The 25,215-nt window shown below is 39.0% G+C and overlaps 1 protein-coding gene across 3 annotated transcripts in view; it reads left to right on the forward strand.

Annotated features, from left to right (window-relative positions):
• zcchc7 (zinc finger, CCHC domain containing 7) overlaps nucleotides 1-25,215 on the forward strand; it is a 50,536-nt gene that overhangs the window by 17,936 nt on the left and 7,385 nt on the right. The window contains exons 4-9 of one of the 3 annotated variants that reach the window (XM_028461357.1): nucleotides 12,494-12,549; nucleotides 13,327-13,455; nucleotides 13,551-13,721; nucleotides 19,491-19,526; nucleotides 22,883-22,976; nucleotides 23,096-23,208. In XM_028461357.1, the coding sequence (XP_028317158.1) occupies nucleotides 12,494-12,549; nucleotides 13,327-13,455; nucleotides 13,551-13,721; nucleotides 19,491-19,526; nucleotides 22,883-22,976; nucleotides 23,096-23,178 (569 nt within the window). In that variant the 3' untranslated portion in view covers nucleotides 23,179-23,208. Of the gene's footprint in view, nucleotides 1-12,493; nucleotides 12,550-13,326; nucleotides 13,456-13,550; nucleotides 13,722-19,490; nucleotides 19,527-22,882; nucleotides 22,977-23,095; nucleotides 23,209-25,215 lie in introns of those variants that run through there. The other 2 variants (XM_028461364.1, XM_028461348.1) reach the window with 2 other exon arrangements.

The raw sequence follows: 25,215 nt of genomic DNA on the forward strand, positions 1-25,215 counted from the left end.
AATCGGTAACTAATGAAAGAAAAAGAGGCAGGAGTGAGGAAGTGGACCTGAAGAGGAGTACTGAAGGATTCCTTATAGATCCAATGTGCATGTAGGGAAGTGTATGGCAATTCATCTCATTACATGTAGAGTATAGTCTCCTCCCATCTCACCCTTTTCAGCCAGGCATAACCTCTGCCATCTGTCCTACTCCCCCTTCTCTTGTCTTCCTCTTCTCGTCTCATCCTCTTCCTCCTCCTCCTCCTTCGTTCCCTGAGATCTCACCCCCCTCTGTTCTTTTATGGCCCTTTTCCAAAACCGTTGCTCTCTAGTGACATTCAAAGACATCTGGAATATTTAGGCTTCTTTCAGGAGTGGTAAATATTGTTATAGATTTGCTGTCCAAATTCGGTCTTCTGAAGTGAGCAATTACCCTGTAACTGTATTTGTATTTTGCATTTTTGCTTTGTGTAACACAGATGAACAAGACGGTGTTTTCTGTCTTCTAGAAATGAAGACTAAAATACAGCTATATCAATAAATATGAGTATGAACACAGGACATGTAAAATGTTGATCAATGCATCGCAATCTATCAGACACTTTTTTTTTTTTTTACATACCTTGGTTTGGTTCTAGTAAATAGCAACAGAGAAAAAGTCAATATCAAGTTCAAGAGGTCAGATTATCATCCAAACATCATCTCTTGTTCAGCTCAGTATCTACCAAATGTAGTCTAAAGGAGGATAAATGGTGATCCAGAGACAAGTTGATGGGTTGCCAAAGCTAGGTTGGATTACTTTTGATGGAAGCGTCGAACAAGTTTGTTAGTTTATGTTTTCTGTGATCTATACCACCTTCTCAACAGGAAGAGTTCTAAGAAATTATGATTTGGATGATGAGGGTTTTTTCTCAAAGTCTTTTGGAGATTTATGTACCACATTTTGTCACCCACTGAACAGGTGTCAATTACACAATAAGACTTTCTTTCTATGACAGTGTACTAAAAGGCCACCATCATCTTCATGTTTTATTTTTTAACACATACAGCAGTGATGTGTTCTGTACCACACGGTTGACCAAGTCTCCACATAGTTCATCATCTATAAAAGGTAACCATGGTCCCCTCATATGTCTTCTTTTTTTTTCTAGTAAAAATCCCATTGATAATGTTTGTGTTTGACGTAAAGACAATTGTAGTTTTTAAGGACATTTGAGAGGCTTCTAGCATTTGAAAAGGTAAAATCATCCTTTAAAAGTTTTAACATAAACAACTAATACATTTAAAAGAGGCTACGAGCGTATCACTGAGAGCCAGCTTTGTGGCTCTTGTGAATATGTTTTAAAGACTTATAACTCCAGCCCACAAAGTGACTTTTTGTTTTTGACAAAAAGCATTTTTATAATTAAACGTAGATGAAAAATAGTCAGGACTGTCGGTTTTTAAAGCAGTAACATTGTGTCTGGTTCTGTCCACCAGGCACCAAACAGCTGGATGTATTTATAAACTGTATTTGAATGAGGTGATAAAGGAGACATATTAAGTTCTCTTGTCTAATCCCCTTTCATTCTTTGACTGCCCCGCTGTCCCACAGAGAGGCTGCTCTAATTAAAGCCAAATAATTGTATTTTTTTATTAAAAGCCTATAGAGACGCAGTTTCTGCTCTCCAATCATTCTCTACTTCCAGTGTACCTTGCCAATCGAAGTCTATCTCCCTTTATGAAACAAAAAGTCACTCACTTTGTGTGTTGCAAGGAGTAGGTAAAGGAAAAAAAAAAAATTATAACTCTAAATTAAAACTTTTAAGCACCGTTATTTAATTACCCCAAAGGAACTGTGTTTGAGGGATTGAAGGGTGGCTTTGAGGCTTGCGTGCGTTTCAATGAGTGTGTGCTGCTGTGAAGGATTATTTCTGTTTTTCAATTTGCCCTTTTGCCTCGAAGTGTGTGTTTGTATGTGCATGTCACAGTTTAACCCCTTATTGGTTGCCCTCTGCCGTTGCCCCTCCCTAACCCCTATCCCGCAATGACACACACACGAATGCACACCAGCTAGAGCGCCAGCAGATAAAAAGGCATTATGGTAAATTCCACTTAATGACAAATTTTTAATTTGGGGAACAGGGCCTGGTGAATGAAGCTTAATTACAGAGGCCAAAGATCCTCTGGAAAAATAACCCCCTCGACGTGCCCAAGCTGTCCAATAATGGAGCGCTTCACAAAATGGCTCAGATTAACCAGCACCGTTTATCTCCCCCCCACACCCCCCTTCTGTATAATAACAAAAATAACAATCATGAAAATTCTATCTGCCTCCCAGCCCCCATCACCCTCCTCACCTCTCCCACCCAATGCATGACTTCTGCAGGAGGAAATTCATCAAAATGAAATTGAGGTTGCAACTCACTGGTTTTATTAATATATTTGCCCCTGACAGAAGATGTGTGGTGGCATGCTGGTATGCTTTACAGCAGAGCACAAGATGTGAAGTTTAAATATTATGGTCAGCTTTTGTGTTCAATTAACAACCATTGGTTTTAATAACACTTGTTGACCATCTAACATAAAATTAAACTCTCAACATTTATTCCAATTGCCTCAACAAAACATGAATCACAACTAGTTCAAATGCATGGTTTACATCCTTTTGTCTCATGTACACAGTAGTACAGTAGATCGAGAAAGGTTTAGAGTAGCAATGTTTTTCATCATCCTTTGTGTTTCACAATTATGAAGATTTAGAACACTGTTAGACACACTTTATTAACTTAAGTTGTTCCTATCAAATTTTCTTCATTACATTTTTCATTTAGTCAAGAAACAAAAGTCCCCAAATTATTTGTTTTAGCAATGATTTGATGTGTTCCGAGAAATCTTCAATAGTCCACATTGATAGGAGATTTTAGAGTACAGTGAACTCAAGAAACTGTTATTAGATTATTTCAGCTTTGTAACAGGACAGGGTGTGTTATCTCCCGGTAAGTAGCAAAAAAAAGAGATGGACATATTCAGCAGCTATCCTCTGGATGACTGCAGTTTATGAAAGATGTTCAATTGATGCCAAGAAGCCAACTGATATACCACATCTTGAATCTTTGATACAGTGTTGGTGGATTCACTTTATCTTGTTTTTGTTCAGATGTTGTACTTGAAATCCTGACTTATCTAACTAGAGAAAGTTTATTTTTTGTTTACAATCTTACAATCCATGTGTGAACTGTAAACTCGGTTTCATGGTCGTAGCTGACAAAAGTCACCATTGTGGTTTCCTGCTCATATTGCTGACTTTTTTTTTCTTTCCCTTTTTCAGATATACAGAATATCTGTAAAATGAATGCGTGTGAAACCCAAGAGACATTAAAAAGCACTTATATAATTTATTCTATTACTTTTAGGTTTTAAATGCATCGTACAAGTATCTTCAACTTTAAATTTTTAATGACTAATTACTGTCTCAAAAATACCTACAGAATCATCAGTTGATGGTTAAGCTCAATAAATAGTTTACTTTGAAAGGTTTTGCATTAAATAAGAAACACTAACACACTGAAGGCCACAATTTTTGCAGCTTTCAATAAAAAACCGTTAACTAAATAAATGAAAAGCTGATGGATAAATAAACGGTGCGTTTCGCCACCTGAGTGTGGCACGCACACATGCACGATACTTTTCTTGGCCTTCGCTGGTCCCTCTTGTTGTGTACCCTGATTGGACCATGCGGTCACCATGCGGCTGCCAGGCCGCGCCCCCGCTGTGTGGTAATTGGTGTCTGTGGTGTTGCCACGTGGAAACCGTACTTTGACTGACAGGTCTGGCCACCTGCCCTGCCCTGGCTGCCAACACAGTTAGGAACAGCAGGAGGAAAAATGCAGGAGGTGGCACAGGCTAGCAGGGGGTGAGCACTCAATATGTTGAAGGCTGGCGTGGGTGGTTATCAAATAATCTGAAAAATGTGTTGCAGTCGACTCAACAGGGACCAGAACGATGGCATCCATCTGCATTTCTTTTTTCATTTACTACCAATGGATAAATATCAGCACTGATTTAAATGTCAGTTTGTAATTTGGAAAGCGATCGTCTCTGAAAAGCTTCCGGCTTCATATTATTGTAATAGTTTTCCAATATCACGTTGTGAACCTTCATCGGTCTCAATTACGTCTCATTGACTGTAATTTATCACTTTAATACTATTGGAGTTTTTGTGATTTATGTAGTAGTTAAACATCAGCTTTTTTTAAACTGAATTACCTTTTGTTATTTTACATTATTAATTTTTCACTGATTTCTATTTTGGAATTGCACAAATTGCATAATTTTAAGAATCTTTGAATAAAAGTGATGAAGTGAAAACTTAATTTTAGTAAAATCTGATGTGACACATCACATAATTCTGTGTACTTTCTATGTTCCATCTATATGTTTTTTATGCTTAATACATTTGATGGAACAAAGATTTTCCCCAACAAGGAAAAAAACAAGAAAAGTTTTTTTTTTTTTTCTTTTAAACTTGGAAGCTGTAACAAACCATACTATAGTGTAACAAAATGATAATGTTGACACATTTTATTTTATATTAATTACATTTAACTATTTATGTAAAATAGAAAAACATTATGATCAACCAGTTCTTATTTTACATCTGAATGTGGGCCTATATTTATCCCAAAGTGTTTATCTGATTTATTTGTCGATCAATTCTATGAAGTAAAATGAAAAAGTCTAATGTTTTTATATTTTTAATGCCTATTATTTTTGTCATTTAAAAAAAAAATGCTTTCTATTTTTATAATTTTAAGGTAATTTTACATTGTTTTGGACTGTGCTTTAGAGCATTGTTTTAGAAACTGGGTCTTATAATTCAATAATAATGATATTTAATATTATGAAGAAGTAAATCTTCCATTACTTGAAAAGAGTCTGGAAGAAACCCTTTCCACAGACACAAAAATCAAATTCAGTGTACCTACTCATAGTTTACAAATATTATGAAGAGGCTAAAATTTGACCAGATAAAATTACTTTACTGGTGAAAGAACTAAGATTTGAACCATCCTTTAACAAAGATTGCTTTTTAAACTTCATCTGCTTCTTGTTCTTCACCCATTTTGCTGTTTGTTTTTTGTTTTTATGTTTATATATATATATATATATATATATATATACACACACACACTATTTGTCTGACTTTTCTGTCACAGACACAAAAACGCACACAAAAAAGGCACTGGACGAAAAGGCTGTTTGTGCTTGTGTGTCTGCATCTCACTTGGTCAACCACTTGGCTTGCTTACCCTCGTAGAGGGCAAGGGTGATCACAAAGGATGCACAATACACACACACACACACACACACACACACACACACACACTGTACAACTCTTGTCGTCTATTGTGACAATGTGTTGCTAAACCAGCCCTGTTTCTTTAGCGTGGCCTCTTTATTTCAGTTTTGTAAGTTTGTATATGTGTGTGCCTTAACATGCTTGCCTGAATGTGTGTGTGGTTGGTGTGTTAATGGGTCTAGCCCAACATTAGGGTACAAAAGGCAGATCGGCTTCAATCAATCAATATCGTTTATTTAACCATGTGAAAAATCTCATTGAGATTTAAAAACCTCTTACAAGAGTGGCCTGGCCAAGACAGCAGCACAAGAAAACAGAATGGTTATAGCAAGTGCACACACATAAAACACAAATAAAATGTAGTCACACACTATAGTGCGGCAAGAGTGTTTAGATAACAGTCGCAAGATCCAATTGGGCTTACTTTTATTTCTTGTATAATTGTCTTGAATTCCCAAAGAGTTACAAGATGTGTCAAATTCAAGTTCTTCTGCACATCATTTCAGGTAGAAGGGTCAGAAAATTTAAAAACCCTTTTGCCCAGTTCAGTTCTGACTCTCGGGAACTGCATCTGTATGGTGTCTTGAGAGCACAGGCCATACTGACTGATGTTTCTACATAATGTCTGTAAACACAAATATGTAGGTAGAAGTCCAAGAATAAATGTATAAATAAAAGTCAAAGGGTTGGGGTTCAAGCGTCAAGACAAAGAAGTGATGGGGTAAGGAGGACCAGTCAAAGTGTTAGATGTTGGTCAGATAGAGGAATAAATGACTTGGAGGTCTTACACAAACACACGTGCACACAGACTGGTTAAATGTTAAGTATCTTAGTGTGTTGCTGATATTTTAAGTCTTGTCCTTGTTTGATCAGACTTAGACCATCTAGCCTGAGCTGCGTGTGTGCGGGGATGCATGTGTTTGTCCCACCCCCTGGAGAGCTAGGTGGTCATGGTTCATTAGCCACACGTACACTTCCGCTCTGTTCTCACTGGTAGAATGGTGCACACACACACACACACACACACACACACACACACACACACACACACACACACACACACACACACACACACACACACACACACACACACACACACACACACACAAATGCATGCAGGCACTTGCACACAGGGACATCACAAACACTCATGCATTTGCATGTATATACACATTATGCTCACAAACACACATTTGCACATACTGTATACACACACACACACAGTTGCACACTCACCAAAAGTCTCTGTTGTGTTGTGTTCTGCTGACTCTGATGAACAGACACATCGCCTGCTCCCCTCTCTTCCTCATCTCCTAGTAATCAGGGTACCTATGAGACAGACAGGTAGCATCTGTCGCCTTTCCTCCCCTGTTCCAGCCCCCCCTCTTCTTTCTGCCCCTCTTCCCCCCCATTGTGTGGAATTTCCCCTGACGACACAGTGATGAGATAATGTATGAGGTTGTTCGTAGAATGAAGATCGCTGAGTCCTTCAGAAATCACTTTTAAAGGAGTGTTTTTCATTTGGCTCTCCTTTTTTTTTAAGAGAGACATGTCACTTTGCACCTCAAAAATCCAATGTGCCATCACATAGTGTCCACAGCAGTATTGAAGTATGAGCCTAGTTCTTTGTTAAGGATCTTTATTCAGATGAATTTAAAGAAGGCTTTATTATTTTAATGTAATTGATCAGATCAGTAGCAGCTATCCCAAAGAAGGTCTTTCCTCAGTTAGATCAGCCAATGGTGAAGGTGCTGCCATTTCTTTTTTTCTCTTCAGGCTACTTCCGATCTGCTCGCCCTCGATGGCATGAAGCTCTGAGGGTTTGGGTTTTAAACAGAGCCTCAGAGTTGATTAGCATATTTTAACCCTGTGTACAGACAACAGACCACCACCCACTCTCTTCTTCTCTCCTTCCACCCCCACCCATGTGTTTGATTCCTCAGCCGTGACAAAGAGCTTCACCCTTTATCCAAATGTGTGTATGGTTGGTGAGAAGGGGGGTTTGTAGATTAAGGGAAAGCTTCCTGCTCTTTATTTAGCAAGTCCCCCTGGGAGACGCTTTGGGAATGAACACACGCACAACTACTAGTAAAAAAAAAAAACATTCCCGTTGACTGGATGGTGGTGGTTGTTTAACATCACTTAACACACCTACTAGTATTGCAACGGCCACTCAATACTTAACCATACACAAAACAGAAAAGTGTGATACCAAATGTGCAATGTCACTGGAAAAATATGGTAATGATTGTAATGGTAATTATCAGTGTATCTAATGGTAGTGCTGTACATTCCAATCAGCTAGCTACCCATTCCCTAACCTAATGTATGAGACCTTGCATGACCTTTGAAAACCTGTAATACTTCGAAAGCGTGCCCAATTGCCCAAGTGTCCTTGGGCAAGATCCTGAACCCTAAGTTGCTCCCAATGGTCGACTAGCGCCTTGTATGGCAGCTCTGTCCCATTGGTGTGCGAGTGTGTGCATGAATGAGATGATGATGTAAAGCGCTTTGGGACTTATTATTATTATTATTATTTTTCAGTTTTAAAATGGTAATAGTAATGGATATTGTTGTGTCTAAGCAGAATGATGTACGCTCTCAAAAAAAGTGTTCAATAATAGTTTAGGAATTAAAACAAAATGTTTACCAATCCAATGGAGCATTTGTTGAATTTTGTATTTCAGAGTACCCTCATATTTTAGAGGCGTCTTTGAGCTGTAGGTGAGACTGGGTGCGAGCAAATCTGCACGTGACTTGCCAAAATCAGTGAAGGACAGTTTCTGCTATTTTGTTTCCTGCATTACTCCTCTGTATAAAGCATCTAGCTGATTCTGACTTTGACTTATTGTTTATATGTTTGTTCATTCATTCATTTAACCAATCTTTTTACTGTCCTGCCCTGCATCAGAGAAGGTCATTGCTGGTTACCAGTAAATTTCTAACAGCCTGCTAGACTTCTGCAGTGTGTCAAAGGGACTATCACACACAGTTATTTTTAAGGATGCACCGATCGATCGGCCGGCACCGATTTCCTTTATTTTGGGTGATCGGCTGATCCTTGCATATGAAACCGATCTTTTCCGACGATGTTTTCCCTCTCCGCAAAGGTGTCAAAGTTGGTTTTCAGTCAGCCATTGTCCTCTTCTGCTGTGAGTTGACTGACAGGCCCGCCCACCAGCTCATGTGTGCATGTGTGTGCGTACAGTTTATGGTGTGCGTGCACATGCCTTTACTACACAGGATAACACCCGGAGCAGCCATTAGCTTAGCATGTCGACAGTTTGGCAGTTTTACTCAAAAATAGATAGCAAAAGATCACAATTTGTAATTCCTGTAACGTGGAAATAAATATTGGTGGAGCTGCTAACAAACGTTTCCTCATTTACCTTTTAAGAAACCACCGCACCTCTCAGTATGCAGCGTTTGACGCTACAGTAATCAAGCTAATGCTAGCGTACCAAAGAGCCAGTTGTCCACTGATGGCGCTTATTTGTGAAAAGAGCAAAGCTACTATGAGGAAAATGATGGAGTTCATGGCTTTGGATTTGAATAAAAACCTTCCACTAATTTATAAGTCACTGTAATAAGACTGAAAACAACTAACCTTCGCTCATTTCCCTTTGACTTATGAAAATGTTACACATGATGCACTTTATTTTTTCTGTAAAATGTTTGACTTTGAGCTTTTGTCCTGTAGCTGTTGCAAGTTATTTTTAGAATAATAGTTTTAAATATCCACAAAGCTGATGCAATTGGACCTTTTTTATTTTTCTACCACAAGGGAACTTAAAACTCAAAACACTTTATTGGTATACAAGATGTTTTTTTAGTTTGTCCTGTAGATTATTATTTATCACCTACCCCGAACCCTGTGATTTTCTTTATTTGTCAAACTAAATACTGCTGTGCACTTTATTTTAGTCAAAGAGCTCCAAACAGGTATGCAGTGCAACCTTTTGGACATGTTTATTCTGTTTTTAAAATGTGAAAAATGAAAGGCTAAAGGAACTGATATAATTTAGTATTTTGGACAGCAATGTTCAAAACTTTTAATTTATATTTGAAATAATATGTGCAGTTAAAACAACACGTTTGTGTTGTTTCACCAGTATTGTTGAATGCTTTACAATAAAATAAGATTGAAACATTCAAGGTGTATGATGTCGGTTATGAAAAAAAAATCGGGATCGGCCAAAATCGGTATCGGCAGGTCAGGCTTTTAAAAAAATTGGTGATCGGCCAGAAAATTGCAATCGTTGCACCCCTAGTTATTTTAAATTACAGTCAATTTAGAGACTCTGATCTAACATAATAGTTTTTGGACTGTGGGAGATAATAATGGGAGTATTGATTCCAACCACTTTAAATCACTGATAATTACTGGTAGGTAAGTCCGATTTGTGGCTACTGTGTTTCCAATCACCACCCTTAAAAGATAATTTGATGGAATCAGAAATGGAAAACAGTTATTTGTGCACATTAGTGCCTCTGTGTATTTTTCTATGAAGGTCACGGCAGCAAGAAAACGCATCCAAACAGCAGCCATTTTAATTTGTTTGACAGGTTGGTTGAGGCGATAAAACCTCCCTTTGCAGCCATTCACCCGACGAGCAGGGAGGGGTAAAACATGGAAGAAGGAGGGCTGAGCCGAATAGCGATAAGGGGCTAAATGGATAGAGTCTGAAAGAGAAGAAGCGAGTGGAGGAAAAGAGAGTAATATTTGATTATAGCTCAAGGCTGTAGCCTGTATGTTTGTCCAAAGGCTAAAGACTGACGAGCAGCTAATCGCAGGCTTCGATGCGTGGGCGTGTCTCTGTTTGTGAAAGCATGCGAGCCTGTGTGGGTCATTGCTATCAGCCCGTAATTTATGCTCGATACACGTGTCTTTGTGGTAAGCTGTGTGCATTTATGTGAGGTTGTGTGTATTCATAAGTGTGGTTACAATTTTGGGTTGTCCGTTACAGTTCTGTGGGCCTGAAGAGAATACGGTGGCCTCCCTCAGGGTGCTGTTAGTGCCACTCTCATACAAAAGTGTTTGTGTGTGTGTGTGTGTGTGTGTGTGTGTTCGTGTTCTTCAGTGACGGAAAACTGAACTTGCCCCTCAGGATTTAGAGTAGGGTTGTGCATGTGAACTGGTCTCACAAAGATATTTTATTACTATTATCATGTCAACAATTTGACTCCACGATGCAGAATAGTAAGTTTCATCCACTATTTCCTACATTACTGCTCATGGTTACTTTTTATTCCGTAACTTTTGATCTGAAAAATGGAGTATGATCTCCATTTTTATTTGGAAAGTGCTTCAAAAATCAATAACATACATTTTAATTACATTATATTGTAAATCAAAATAAATAATTGTAAATTATTATAATTATTTTTGTGAAATTATTCTATCATTAAATCAAACTTACACTTTAGCAATCTAGCTACTGCTGCTTCTAGTGTTTTTCTCTGCTGAAAGAAAGGACAGTGTCACAAAAATGACAATCTTGAATCCGAGCAATGCAGATTACAAGAAGTATTTATTTGCAAGAGTAAATACTAAATTTTCATCAAACTTCACTGTAATGTATACATGTAATGTACTTTTTCCATTAAAGAAGATATTTAAAATATGAACAAAAAATGTATTTGCCTAACATTAAATTCAGTTAAAAGAAAATAAGGTGTACATGCCGAGCCTGGCTACTGCACATATTATTTGTGTAAAAAGTTAATTCCTCACTATAGAAAATCCTTGAACAAAGCTGTGCAGTACAGCAGTGCTATAATGTACAATATACTAATTAATGTATCCATAAAGCTGCTTTATGCTGAAGCACTTTCTAAATGAGCTTGAAAACAAAACCAGTCCTTCTGAAATCACCTGCAGTTTCTGGACATTCTTCATACTCTGATTTACTAATCAGTCATTTGGTCAGTCTGCCTTCAGTTTATAGCTATATTTTGCTAAGCTGTGGAATCCACTACCAACTGAACTCAAGACCATGTGAGATTTTAAAACTTTCAACCCCAGGCTTAAGTCCTGGCTGAAAGAAACCCCAAACTGTACCCATTTGTATGTAGCTGTGTGTATGTGAATGTTGTATAATATTTGTATTGTGGGTGGGTAAGTTTTATTGTTTTGACTGTATTTCACTGTAGTGTTGAAAGGCCCAACTGATATACTCTTATGTACATCATATCAGCTGCAAACTTGTTTTGTTTCTATGTTGAATTGTATTGTGTCTGTTAAATAAATTAAAAAAAGAAAAGAGTGCTCAATGCATGTAGCAAACATCAAAATGAGTGTGACCGTTTGATCAGTACCTGTGTGAGACTCATAAGCAGCTCTTGTTCACAATACTTGTGACAAAATCTACCTCCCTTTGCTAACCTAACGTACCATCACTGTAAATTATGGGTCCGACGTGACAAAAGTCCATGTATAACATGTAAGTGCAGCTCGACAAGCTTGGCTAATTGACACACTTATCTAGGATTGGGATTCATTACAGAGGGCAGTTATTACCTTTTCTGTGAAGCGGTTACATGATGAAAGCTCATATCGTGGCTGCAGTGTCTTCGACAGGAAGTGAAACCAGAGCTTCTCCTGTTCCATTCATAAAATTGAAAATGTGTCCAGAAATCTGCTTTTAAAGCAATAGGTAGTGGGTACTTTTTTAACCACTTTCTCTTGATTTTTGCTTTCCACCATCATACTGTTAAGCTCATTCTCCCACAATTCAACGTGACATTGCTCATTTTGAACTTTACGACTTTGTTGTTCTGTCGTGGACAGAACATCAAGAAGCAACATCACACTGTAATCAATTGTTACTTTAATGCAGATGTCCACATCTGCATCACGATGCATCATAAAATCAATGAATATTTTTTATAATCTAATTTCAGGTTTTTTATGTACACTATGTAACTTTGACCTGTGTATCAATTTTTTAATCAATTCAAATGTTATGCACAATTTTGTTTTGGGATGCTTATTAACTCAATTTTTCCCCTTAAGTTTTTCTCAGCAGTTATAATTTTAGAAATCAACACTATTTTGCTTTGTGGCTACCATTTCCAGATTGTTTCAAAATGCAGGCAATATATTTTAAAAGACTTTGAAATTTAGTCACTGCTGTTAAAAACCTCATTGAGTGTGATATTTACGTCTGCCAGATGGAGATGCAGAAGAAGAAGAGGGGAGCTGGGTGGTGTCGGACAAAGACAGGAAGGTAATTGTGATGTGTGTGATAAAAGTGTAATGTAAAATTTCAATAACAAAGCAGCATTTTGTAGGAAAATTATTATCTGGTAAAGATGGTTCTCTAACGACAGGTATAATGATAAACTTGGTGATATTACAGCCTGTGCATGCAGTATGGGGACGCATTTACTCCGCCTCCGGGTCCTAGTGCCTGCTGTCTGGTGAAGCCTGTTCTGGTTATCGAGGTCCATGTGAAAGTCTGCATGTTTATGCTTCCGTCCATCCACTCTTTTCATTATATTCTTGTATTCTGAGGCTATTATAAATAAATAGTCTCGGGTCTAGTCTGGACGGCCATCTTGGATTATGACGTCATCGCGGTAAATCGTGCATGCGCAAAATAACCCGCATTAATTTAAAGCAGAATTAATCAAGTTAAGTATTTACAAGAAAATGGAATTATCTAATTCGGTATGAAAAACGGAATAAACAAGCCACCTAATTCGAATTTAAGTTTAATTTGGAATGAAATTAGTATTAGGAATTAAGTGTTTGCATGGTCATTTTAAAGAGGAATTAACTTTTATTCTGCTTTAAAGAGGAATTAAAGCTCCCATGTAAACGTGGCCAGTGTGTGTAGGATCGTGTCTGATAGTAATGGAGGCCCAAAAATTGTAACTGTGCATCCGATTCCCTTGTAATGCTGTACCTTTGGGCTGAGCTGTGTTGTACCTACAAGTTGGATTATTGTTTCATGTAAGTCTAAGAACAGCGCAATGAGTGATCCACAAATTTTTTCTTTCAGGCTCAGATCAACAACAGAGCCAGGGGACTGAGGCAGCGGGGGTCCAACAGATACTATACTGATAAGAACGTCCAATGCAGAAACTGTAACAAGAACGGACATCTTTCCAAGAACTGTCTTGAGCCCAAAGTCAGTTGACACACTATCTTATCCAGCTTGTCCACTCACTGTTTTTAATAACGCCAAACCACTAATTACATGATTTGGTAAATGTGTGTGTACAGAAGCTGTCACCCTGTTTCCTCTGCGGAACTCCAGGCCACAGGGTCACTGATTGCCCCAACAAGCACTGCAACAACTGTGGCCTGCCGGGACACCTCTTTAGCTCCTGCAGTGAGAGGGCGTACTGGCACAAGCAGTGTCATCGCTGCAGCATGACGGGACATTTCTTTGATGTAAGTACAGAATCTGCGGGGTTTAATCTGACCACCTTTCTATCTAACATATTCACCTGATTTATCCTCTTCAGAGTCCTTGGGCTCTGGACCTTACCCTTCTTTACTCAGGGCTGAAAGCCTTGTGCATTCTTTATAGGTCACTCATCACATAGAAAATGCACTTACACACACACGTTCACTCCCACAGTCAATGAAGCCTCAGTTTACCCAACACGCAAATTTTTTGCTAATAAGACTTATAACATTAGAAATGATTTTGAGGCTGAATGGCATCAAGGGTAGAAGAGGATATGGAAACTTGAAACGAAAAAACTTTTTTCCCAACTACTGTTTAGGTCAGTCCACTTGTGTGGTTGGTAGTACTAAACCAAGTTTCCCCTGCTTAAACAAAAAATGCACTAAGCCTTACCCAGTGTTGTGCTAGTTACTGAAAAATAGTAGCTTGTAAGCTTGTAAGGGATACTAGTTACTTCGTTATGAAAATGACCCAGTTCATTTACTGATCAGTTAAATAAAAAAGTAATGTTTTTTTTTTTTCCAACAATGTCTTTATTATTTTTTGCTTTACAACACACAACAACAGTACAACCTCCCAGACACACACCCGTGCTTCTGCTTCTTCAAAAAGAATGTCATGTTACAGGAGTGTACAGAGACATCCATATTTCCAAGAAGACAAAAAAACAAACAAAGGGTAACTGAAAAAATGAATATAAAACTCAAAAGGTGTAGTCCCAAGTCCGATTAGTCTCATGAGTCCTCATTACGATCCTCGGATAGATTCAAACGTTCCACGTAGGTGATAAATGGCCTCCATATGGATTCAAACAAGTCACTTTTCCCTTTCAGAAGATATGTACTCCGTTCCAGTGGTAGAATTGTCAACATCTGTTTGGCCCATTGACCAATACTGGGAGCCCTACAGCTTTTCCAGTTCAGTGCAATCAGAAGCTTGGCTTGTAGTAAACCAATGTCAATAAGAATCCGTTCACATTTAGCGTATTTAGGATAGTTTGGATAAATTCCCAAAATGAAAAAAGCAGGTTCTTGAGTTAAGCTTTTTGAGATGATGCCTTTTAAAGTTTGTGTAAAGTTTGTGCATTCCAAAAAGACTGAATTACCCTACATTCCCAAATGCAGTGAAAAAGTGTACCCTTTTCTTCATTACACTTTGTACAAGTATCTGGAATGTCAGGGTTGTATTTATTCAATTTAAATGGTAAATGGACTTGATTTTATATAGCGCTTTATCCCCACACTGAAGCAGTCTCAAAGCGCTTTACATATCAGCTCATTCACCCAATCACTCTCACATTCACACACCAGTGGGACAGGACTGCCATGCAAGGCGCTAGTCGACCACTGGGAGCAACTTAGGGTTCAGTGTCTTGCCCAAGGACACTTCGACACATAGTCAGGTACTGGGATCGAACCCCCAACCTCTCGATCAGAAGACGACCCACTACCACCTGAGCCACGGTCTTTAACTGGAGTGATGTAAACTCTCATTAACCACTTATATTGCAGTATCCTTAACCTTGAGTTAATAGTTTGTTTTATGGCTTTTATACAAACAGAACGACATTCTTCAAGAGATAGATTAATTTCTAGGTCCTTTCTCCATGCCTCTAGTTTAATAGTTGAGTTATCTGAAGAATTTGACGCCAATAAATTATAAAATTGTGAGATTGCTCCTTTTTTCGAACTGTCTTCAGTAACTAAGACTTCTAATTTAGATTTAAATGGTTTTAAAAGATTGCTTTGTTTTTTCTGAATAAAGTTTCTAAGTTGAAGATATTTAAAAAAGTATTTCCTATGTATATTATATTTATATTGAAGAGTTTCAAATGACATCATATCATCTGACCCTGCAGTGTATAAATCCTGAATTTTACCCAAACCATTTAGTGCCCATTGTTTAAACACTGCATCTGCTCTGCCTGGTTTAAATTCTTGGTTTGCCCATATCGGGCTCAGCTGTGACAGCTGTAACTGGTTCTTTCATAAATTTTTTAGTATTGTACTATACTTTAACCATATTCTTAACAATGGGATTTGTGGTTTTTTTAAGTAAGTTAGCTTCTGAATCGGATAAAATATATAGAGGTAAAGATGGGCTTAAGACCCTATTTTCCATTTCTGTCCACTGGGGAGCATCCGTTGTACTGAAATAATACCTGATGGACCTAAGTTGCGCTGCCCAGTAATACCACATTATATTTGGACATTTCAGTCCTCCCTTGCCATGAGATAAATGAAGTAGGGACAGCCTTATCCTAGCTCTTTGGTTTTTCCATATGAAGCTAGTATTAACGTTTTTTAGTATTGTTTTTACCTGCGTGAAAGTGTCATTTTACCTGAACAACTGTAATATACAGTAAAACAGTCTATTCACCAGTCTATTTGTCTTGCTGGATCCTTGTTATGAAGCTCTGAGCCTCTGCAGCTGTGGTGAACCTGTGTGTAGTTTCCCTGTGTGTTAACACCAGTGTTGCTGGGGTAATGATGCCGTGTCTCAGCCCGAGCTGGCGCACGGTGTCAAACTGTTTGCGCTGTTTGTGCACCTCCGTAGCCACGTCGTTGTAGAATCTCACCCTCTGGTTTTTGTACAATATTTCCTTCTTTATTCTTGCGGCTCTGGACACCATATCTTTCTGGCGATAATTGAGAAACCTCATAACCACTGTTCTCGGCGGTGCTTCGGCGTCTCTCTTCGGACCCACCCGGTGAGCTCTCTCCAACGCCAAAAGATTCCGGTTTAAAGTCATATCCAGCACCTCGGGTAGCCAGCTCTCCAAAAATGCACACGCGTCCGGACCCTCGGCGCCCTCAGGTAGATTCACCAGTCAGAGGTTGTTAAGTCGGGACCTCGTTTCCAAGTCAACCATTTTCTCCTCCAGCTACTTGTTTCTTTTCCCCAGCCTTTCGACCTCGGTCTTTAACCCACTGTTATTGTCCTTCACAGCAGACAGACGTATTTCCGCGTCGTCCATTCTCTCCGTACATTCAGTCATCTTCTTTTGTGCTTTTGCTATTGCTTGTATAACGTTATCAAACCTTACCGAAAACTCTGACCCCATCTTGCGTATCTCCCCCAATATTTCTTCCTTAAACAGGTACATGGGATCAGTGGGTGACAAAGTCGCCCCAGGTGCTTCACTGGTTTCTGCGTGAGTGTCGGCCCTCTCTTTAGCGGAGCTAGCTTCCTTGCTAGCGTTAGCATTTGGCTCCGTAACTTGTGGTCCAAAGTCCGTTAATTTGGACTGTGTGGAAGACTTTGTCTTGTCTTTACTTGCCTTCGAGGTGCCAGGCATCTTTGTAAATCCGAGTTCACCGTTCGGAGCGTAATATAATCTAAAATTAAAGGATTTCTCAGGAGTTTTTCAGAGAGCAGGGATAAACGTGACCGTTCAGCTCGTGGCCATAACCGGAAGCTCCGTTGAAAAAAAAAAGTAATGTTAGTGTGAAAAGGTGATGCTTGCATTTGAAATTAAAGAAACAATCAAATAATGACCTTATAGCCTTTTTTCAGTTTTGTTACTGTATGGAGAATAACACACAGTGTTGATCCACCTGACACTTTCCCTTTATTTGCATTCACATCACATCATATTATATATAGTATGGTGCAATATTGATTTATGTTTCATTTGTAGTGTGCATTTCGGACATATTATGCTAGTTAGCGGCCCTTAAAGCAGGTGACTCCACTGTAGAAATTGATTATTCTACATGTTTTCTACCTCATACCATGCAGTTGTTCAGTCAAGCTGTCCCATAGAAAAAGTAAAGCTGCTGTTGTGTGGATGGATTTGCTTGAATCTCTTTGTCTGTGTCCGATGCACCTCCTTTAGCTTGTAGATCATAACCACTGTATCTGGCAGTAGATAGGACCTTTATGCCAAGACTCAGCTTACTACAGTGGTAGTTGTCCTCTTTAAAAGAGAAATAGTGTAGAAAGTCGTCGTGGAGGGCTCTGCCATGACTGCCCATCTTGTCCACGGTAAATAAGCACGCCCACATCTCGTCTGTGAGTGTGAATAAAAAAAAATTGAGTGAACAGAACTACATTGCAGCTGGCCAAAAACTACTTTACCAAAACAACAGAGTAACACACAATAAAGTAATAATAACTGAGACAAATTGTTACTCATTAATCCCAACAATGTTTATACCATAGAAACTTGATTCTGTAAAATTGCCAGGACTTCAGCCCAAAGTCTGAGTGGCTGAATCTTTCCTGTTTCCCTTTTCTTTTTTTTTTTTTTGTTTTAACAAGTCACCAGGGTTCAGCATGTCACTGTTTACATTAATTAATAGAGTTCAGCAACGTTCCGCATGTCTCTGCCATGCTGCATATTTCAGGTGTGCGTTTGCATGTGTGCTTGTCTGCACGCGTGCTTGTTGGCACTGAAGGATGAATCTAATGACCATCAATGACAATTATCCCCCGCAGTGTTCATTACCTTTCCCATTTTGGCTAAAGCTTTAGAGCGCATGTTTGTGTGCGTGTGTGTCTTTCCTCACTCATTGTGTGCTCTCCCTCGCTCTCTCTTCCTCTCTCCATGCAGTCAGTCATGTACTGTGCTCAGTGTGATGGATGAGTAACCAGGTGAACACCAGAGGGAGAGGATAGACCAGGGCACCATGGTCGTTTCTTTCTTTCCTCACAATCACTGGCTCTTTACTCTCTACTTCATCTTCACCTTTGATTTCTTCTCACTTCTGAATTTTGTTTTAATCCTTAAACAAAGGTGCGCCGTGTTTTGTAATCAAGCTTATAAGAGTATGCATAACTTTTTTCCCCCTTACACTCACATATTACACTGTATGCGTGTGTGTGTTTGTGTTTGGGCTTAAGCGTGTGTGTTAGAAAGAAGAACAGTCAGGTCTCAATCCCCCGGGTCTTACTGTGTCTCTCATTAAAGACAGACGGTTGATGGAGCGCGAGTGTGTCGCTCGCCTCGCCTGTCGCCCTCGACAACAACACACAACCCTGTCTGGAGGGAGAGAGCAAACAGGAGGGATCGGTGGGGGTTTAAATTAAAAAAACAAGCTTGATGAATGGTGCAGGAAGATGTGGCTGTCGAGAAAAAAAAAAAGAAACAATTTTTCTGTATTTAAATCCAAACATATTGATTCAGACTAGGAACAGTAACTATTGGCGGTCGTATTTAGAGGCCAGGATGGGAACAATCTCTGAGGAAAATCTTACTGAATGTGTTGATCTCACAGAGTGGGTAGAACTGTGCTTGTTTAAGCATACAGGCTTGAAACCGTCGCTTTCATCCTCTCTCACTCAGTAGGTATGTAAGTAGATAAATCTTGTTGCCTGCGGCGACAGCAGCATTTTCAATTTCCCACTGGGAAGTAGCGGCGGTTGGGAAAGGATGTCAGAACGCTTAAAGATCAGCGTGAAGAAGTCCCGGAGATAATGCTTTAGCCACACCGGGACAAAACCACTGACTGCCTTACTTTACTGGTTCACTGTGACTGACAGCACAGAGGCATGTGGAGCAGTCAAATATGGGAAATCAAGGGGATTGCTCGATTAGAAGTGGATACAGAATAACATTTGAAAAATCTACCAGGTGAACACCATAATTGGTGTTGCTTTTTGCATTTCGCTCATGCTTTCTTTATACTCATTATCTGTCATAGATCTGCCAAAGTCTAATAAAAGATCTGTCTTGGTTGGTATGCATGTCTGTCAATGTGTTTTGTGTGGAACTTACCTCATCAAGTGTGTTTTGTTTTCCTCTCCAGGCTTGTCCAGAAATTTGGAGACAGTACCACATTACAGTAAGTATAGTTCACAAGTTGTAACACCAAATACAAAACCTTTTGCTGAAATGACGAGGTTAAGTAGAAGAACTTGTTGTCAACCCTCAATCTAAGCCACTTTCCTTTGATAGCACCATTACTGTACACTTGAAGGTAAATAAAGAGGAATAGATATCAATGAAAGCAAGGTCTGAACCTGTTGTTAATACTTTTCATGCAAACCAAAAATTAGAGTATTCTTAAAAACAAATTTGAATGTTTTAAAAGGCTTTATTTTCAGGAAAAGGAACTTTTATCATGCAACCAATAAAACTTGTTTCGCCTATAATCATTGAAGATCGTTTCCTGGTACAGTTCATTGAGTCTTGCTGATAAAATATTACGAAGAATAACAGAAAATAGTATAAATACATTAGGCTTGTTTTAGTATTGTCTTTAATGTGTAATAATCTACTAATTAGTCCAGACATTGGCAACCCTTTCAGATATAATCACACCTATTGTGAAATAATTCGTTTTCTTAGCTTTTTACTGTGTGTTGGTGTGTGTGTGTTTGTCTGTGTGTTGTGTGTATGTGATATAGACCTCACCCTAAGAGAAAAGAGCAGCTTGTTTGTCAATTAAAAGACGTGATAAAGCATGAAATGGGCTGCCAACATCACCCGGGACGTGGGAGTGAAGGAGAGGGAAGTGGAGTGTGTGTTTGCATACATTTGGCCGTGCACTTGTCTGTGTGTGTTTGTGTGTTGGGGAGATCTGTCACTCTCCTCTATGGAGATTAATTAGCAGGGGCTGTCTAATGAAAAGGCATCCTCGTTAGTGCTCGGGTACCACGCTGGGAGAGGTGCAGGAGTTTGAGTGAAGAAGCTGGCAAAGAATGGAGTTGACTTTAATTGTTGCTTGTGTGTGTTGTATTGGCCACGGATACTTTGTCATTCTCTGTACTGGGGTTTCACTTTGAGGCAGGAACCAGTGATGCTCACCAAAGTGTTTTTAGAACATGGTCAAATCTTTTTTTTTTTTATGTAACTGTTTGTATTTGGGTGACAACATGCTTTAACGGGTGGAGGACTGCGACCCAGGTCTAATTGAAGTATTTAAGCCATTTAAGCACTGGGAACAGAAGGTCATTACAGATCCAAACTGGCATGGGAGTATGGGGCCACCGCAGAACACACACACCCACACACAGTACTCCTTCTGTTTTAGACAGCCTCATTTTATTCATGATGCTGCTTATGACCCTGAACTCCCAAATGCAAGAAGGTGTGGGTGCACAAGTGTGTGCATGTGTGCACGTGTGTGTTCGCTTTGGGAGATGTGACTCTGTCACCTTCCGCTGGGCTCAGCCAGGTGTGAAAAGGCATTCTGTCAGACCTCCCTGCTACTGGCTCCATTTATCCTTTGTGTGCCTGAGGTGCATGTGTGGGCGTATGTGTGTGGGTCCACGTCCATAAGTTTGGGCTGTGTTCATTTGTCTTATGTTAGTGTATGTCTTTTTGGCCCGCACCTGGCTTTTGACTAAAAAAGCTCCTCCAAACCCCACAGTGTTGATCAAAATTCCCAGGATTATTTAGTCAGAAACATACAGGCACACATACACATGCTTACATGTACTTTTCTTATGAAAAGCTGTTGAATGGAGCTAAGATTCCAATACTCGTATTGCTTCCCTATCACCCTGACATATAGTTTACCTTCATTGTGTTTTTTCTTCATCAAACTCATTCATATCCAAAGACGGTCTGAATTGCCTTTTCTGTATATTTTGTGTGTCCGTACAATTAGTTTGTTTGATCTGTGATGGACTGGCCTTGTGTCAAGAGTTTATCTGCAGGTTTACCAGAATGTTTAAGATGTTTCCTTTATCATCCACCTGTAGAGAAGCTCTGATAGTAAACCACTCTTCAATTCAGTGTCATGAATCCGTGTACCCTTCGTTCTTTGGTCCTTCCGTTTTAAAACCAAATTAAGATGCAAATAAATGGTGGTTATTTTGTTTTACCGACTTAAAACCAAAACAGAAATACAGAAACCACAAAAACCAGAAAAGCAGCATTTTTCTGCTTTAGAATTAAATCTTTTTCTCTTTGTGTGGTATTTGGATATTTATGGGGAAATTAGAGCAAGAACTTACGTAAGTACGTCTCATTCTGTCGAGTGCATTATGGTGTTATGGTCCTAATAGTATCTAGATAAACTGGTGACTTATCGACTGTGAGCCTGGTATGAGGAAGAATAGATCTTAGATCTTCTACCATAACCACACTGTTTGTTATTTTGATTTAGGGCTGGGCGATATGGCCTTTTATAAATACCGCGATATTTTTAGGCCATGTCACGATACACGATATATATCTCGATGTTTTGCATTACCCTTGAATTAACACTTTGATGCACAAAATCACACCAGTATGATGATTCTATATGTCTACATTAAAACATTCTTGATCATACTGCATTAATATATGCCAATTTTAAACTTTCATGCAAAAAAGGGGATATCACAACTAAGTCAAAGTTGACATAACTGTATTTATTAAACAGTGAGTGGCTCAAACATAAAATTGTCAACAGAAAGTGCACGTTCTGTGCAAAATTGTCACAGAGACATTTCAAAACAAGACATTAGTGCAGGATGCAACTCACATGGCATTTCAAAACACAAAATTAAAGTGCACTTTTTGTACATAATGCCACTACAATATTTTAAAACAAATAGTGCCCTTTTGTGCATGTTGTCATTAAGATGACATTTCAAAACAACACTAAATTTAAGTGCACCTTTTGTGCATAATGCCACTAAGATATTTAAAAAAAAAAAGTCCGCGAGTTTAACGGTATGGTCATTTTCAACACCGCACAGACTACAAGCTGCGATATATCGAGTATATTCGATATATCGCCCAGCTCTATTTTGATTTGGTTTTAAAATAGAATGACCAAAGAATGAAGGGTACACGGGTTGTCGTGCTGCACTGAAAGAGTTCAAACAAGCAGATTATGATCATTTTAGGGCAGACTCTGGATACCTCAGATTCAGAGGATGAGTGGAATATGTGTTGGTTCTTTGTTATTCATCTACTTATCTTTATTATCTAATCCTGGGGTTACACAGTGCCCCAACACGTCTATTCTGCGTGATTTGTGACACTCGCAATGAAGCGTAACCAAACTGAAGAAGCTTCGTAGCAGCATGTGGCATTCTTAACATTTGTGTCCAAAAATCTTCTATGAATGCTTCAAATGTGACCATAGTCGTGGAGTGCGAAGCAGCATCAGAGCATTCATTGCCCTATGCTGATCTGTTTGGCACACAGCTCAGCTTGAAAGTATTCAAAGTGTATCCTCACTTCATTTCTCACCGTTTCAAGATGCCACAGCTGAAGAACACTTCAAAAACCAAGACCAAACAGCAGCCAATGCCCTCTACACATGCAGCTCCTGATGCTTCTCCAGCACCTCCAGGTACTCCTCCACTTCCCCTGCTGCTCCTCAGAAGGGGAGTGCTTGAGATGGACCAGAGGTCTAGCTGTGTGTTACATGTGCCCCGTTACTTAACATAACACTTGCTGTTTTCATATCAGGCATTACCATTTACATGCAAAAACTACGGGGGGACAGTCCCATAAAGGAGCCTGATGGAGGAATATGCCGCACTGTGGAGTGATGTGAACTGTCCACAATGGGAAGATGGGATGAATTTGGGTGTGTGGAGCCAAATATATACCCATTCTGCAACATTTGCCACACTAGTGGCACCACATACCATATTGTGACGATCCGCACTGTCGCACAATAGTAAACGAATGTGACAATTTGCCACTGACTCATGCTATTTTTTGTACCGAGTCATATGTGGCATTAAAATGTGAGGCAATCCATCACAAATGAAAATTCTTGGTGTTAACGTTTTGGGACTCTAAGACTCTGTGTAACCCCAGCGATATAAGAGACGTGACTGAAGTTAGCGAGGAGCAACTCTGTATTTCAAACCTGAAATGATGGTATTTGAGCAGATTTAACAATAAGGTTAAAACAAATAACAAACCTAAGCTCACATTTTTAACAAGAGGGTGTTAAGATGAAATAAGAGAAAACCAACGTAAGAACACACTTCTAAGATTTCCTGTATGTAATATGACGTACAGTATTAAATAGAAACTTGTAGCTTATTATAGAAAAATATTTTTTTCATTCTTCTAGTCCTAAAAGTTTTCTGTTTTTACTAAATGGATGTGCTGAAACACCACTTTGCTTGTGGTGTTTATCTTCTTGGATTTGAATTTTAAATAAGTGTGAACATTTTCTTTCAAATGTATGTGACATTTCAAATCTGCTTCCTATTAACATTGCTTGAAGAGTGAACAGGTCCCTAAAAGTGGGTGCGTCTGTGTGAATGATGTCATGTTTCTCTTTGACCAATCAGCCCCAGAAGCACAGAAAGTACGAAGTGTGATAAAGTGGACTCAAATTCATATTTTCAGATTCAGTGATCAACAATTCTGTTAAAAATAATCAGGGATTTGATGAGTTCAGCAGGAGTTGATTTTCCTTCTTTCAAATGCAGCCATTCAGCTGTACATTGTAATGAAAACGTTTTATATAGAAAGGAAATGAAACGGTAAAATTTTAGGGCTTGAATTTTCAAAAGTGCTACAGAACAACACGATGAACGAAGGAAGAAGGGATAAAAGGCGACATGAACGGCCTGCTGTTTGCATTAAAGTGAGCTGCAGACAAGTCAGTTATTTCTAGTGACGCTCTGATCCGGTTGGGCTAGGTTGTGACTAGAGCGCCACCTTATGGCAGCTGCAGGGGCACGTAGATTGATTTTTGTGTAAGGAATTTAGTGAAAGAAGGAGTCAGCAAGGGAGGCAATGGGAAGTGGGAGTGTATTAACCAGCCTGACATAGACAGTGAATGAACCAGAGCAGAAGGCAGCTGATTGATTCAGGCATATCTGTGCATGTGAGCATTGAAATGCATCTTTTTAGATTGTAGTGGCTACACCTGTATGGTCTATGATTATTCATGCTGTGTGGGTGGGGGTGGGTTGCGGTGGCACCCACTTCCCACTAACTTACTACATAACAGTAAAGTAAGCCAAAGTTTTTTGTTTTTTTTAAGTCACCAAAGTATTAGATTCCCTCTTCCCCACTTGCCTGTTTTTTTTTTTTTTTATTATTGTATATTTTGCACTCTAGTGTGCATTTTTAGACTTTTCCCCCGACTTTTTATGTAGTTCTGCACCACTTCAACATTACTCACTGCACTGCGTGAATTGTCATCAGGTCTAGTTTAGTATTATTGTCCTATTACAGTTGGTTAAATGTGTATTTCTCATTCACTGAATGTTTGCAGCCTTTGTCAGTCGTCTGGGGTTTTAAAGCTTTAATGCTCATGGGTAAAAAGACGTCCTCATTGAATCCATCTACCAACATGCTGTTTGTGATAGCTATAGATCCCACTTTATTCCTATTTATACTGCACAGATTATAGACCACAGATGCACAGACCACAGACGTCCATTTCTTATTGTTTCTAATTGTAAGTTGTTGCTTTTTTTTTTTTTTTTTTTTTTTTGGATAATCAGTTTTGAACATTGACGGAAATTTGTCACTTGTGCTAAAACAAAAAGAAAAGTGTTTTTGCCATTATTTATATATTACTGTGCTGGGATTGTTTTTACTGGTCCAACCCTTGA

The sequence above is a fragment of the Gouania willdenowi genome, chromosome 1 (genome assembly GCF_900634775.1).
Source record: "Gouania willdenowi chromosome 1, fGouWil2.1, whole genome shotgun sequence".
NCBI lineage: Eukaryota > Metazoa > Chordata > Actinopteri > Blenniiformes > Gobiesocidae > Gouania > Gouania willdenowi.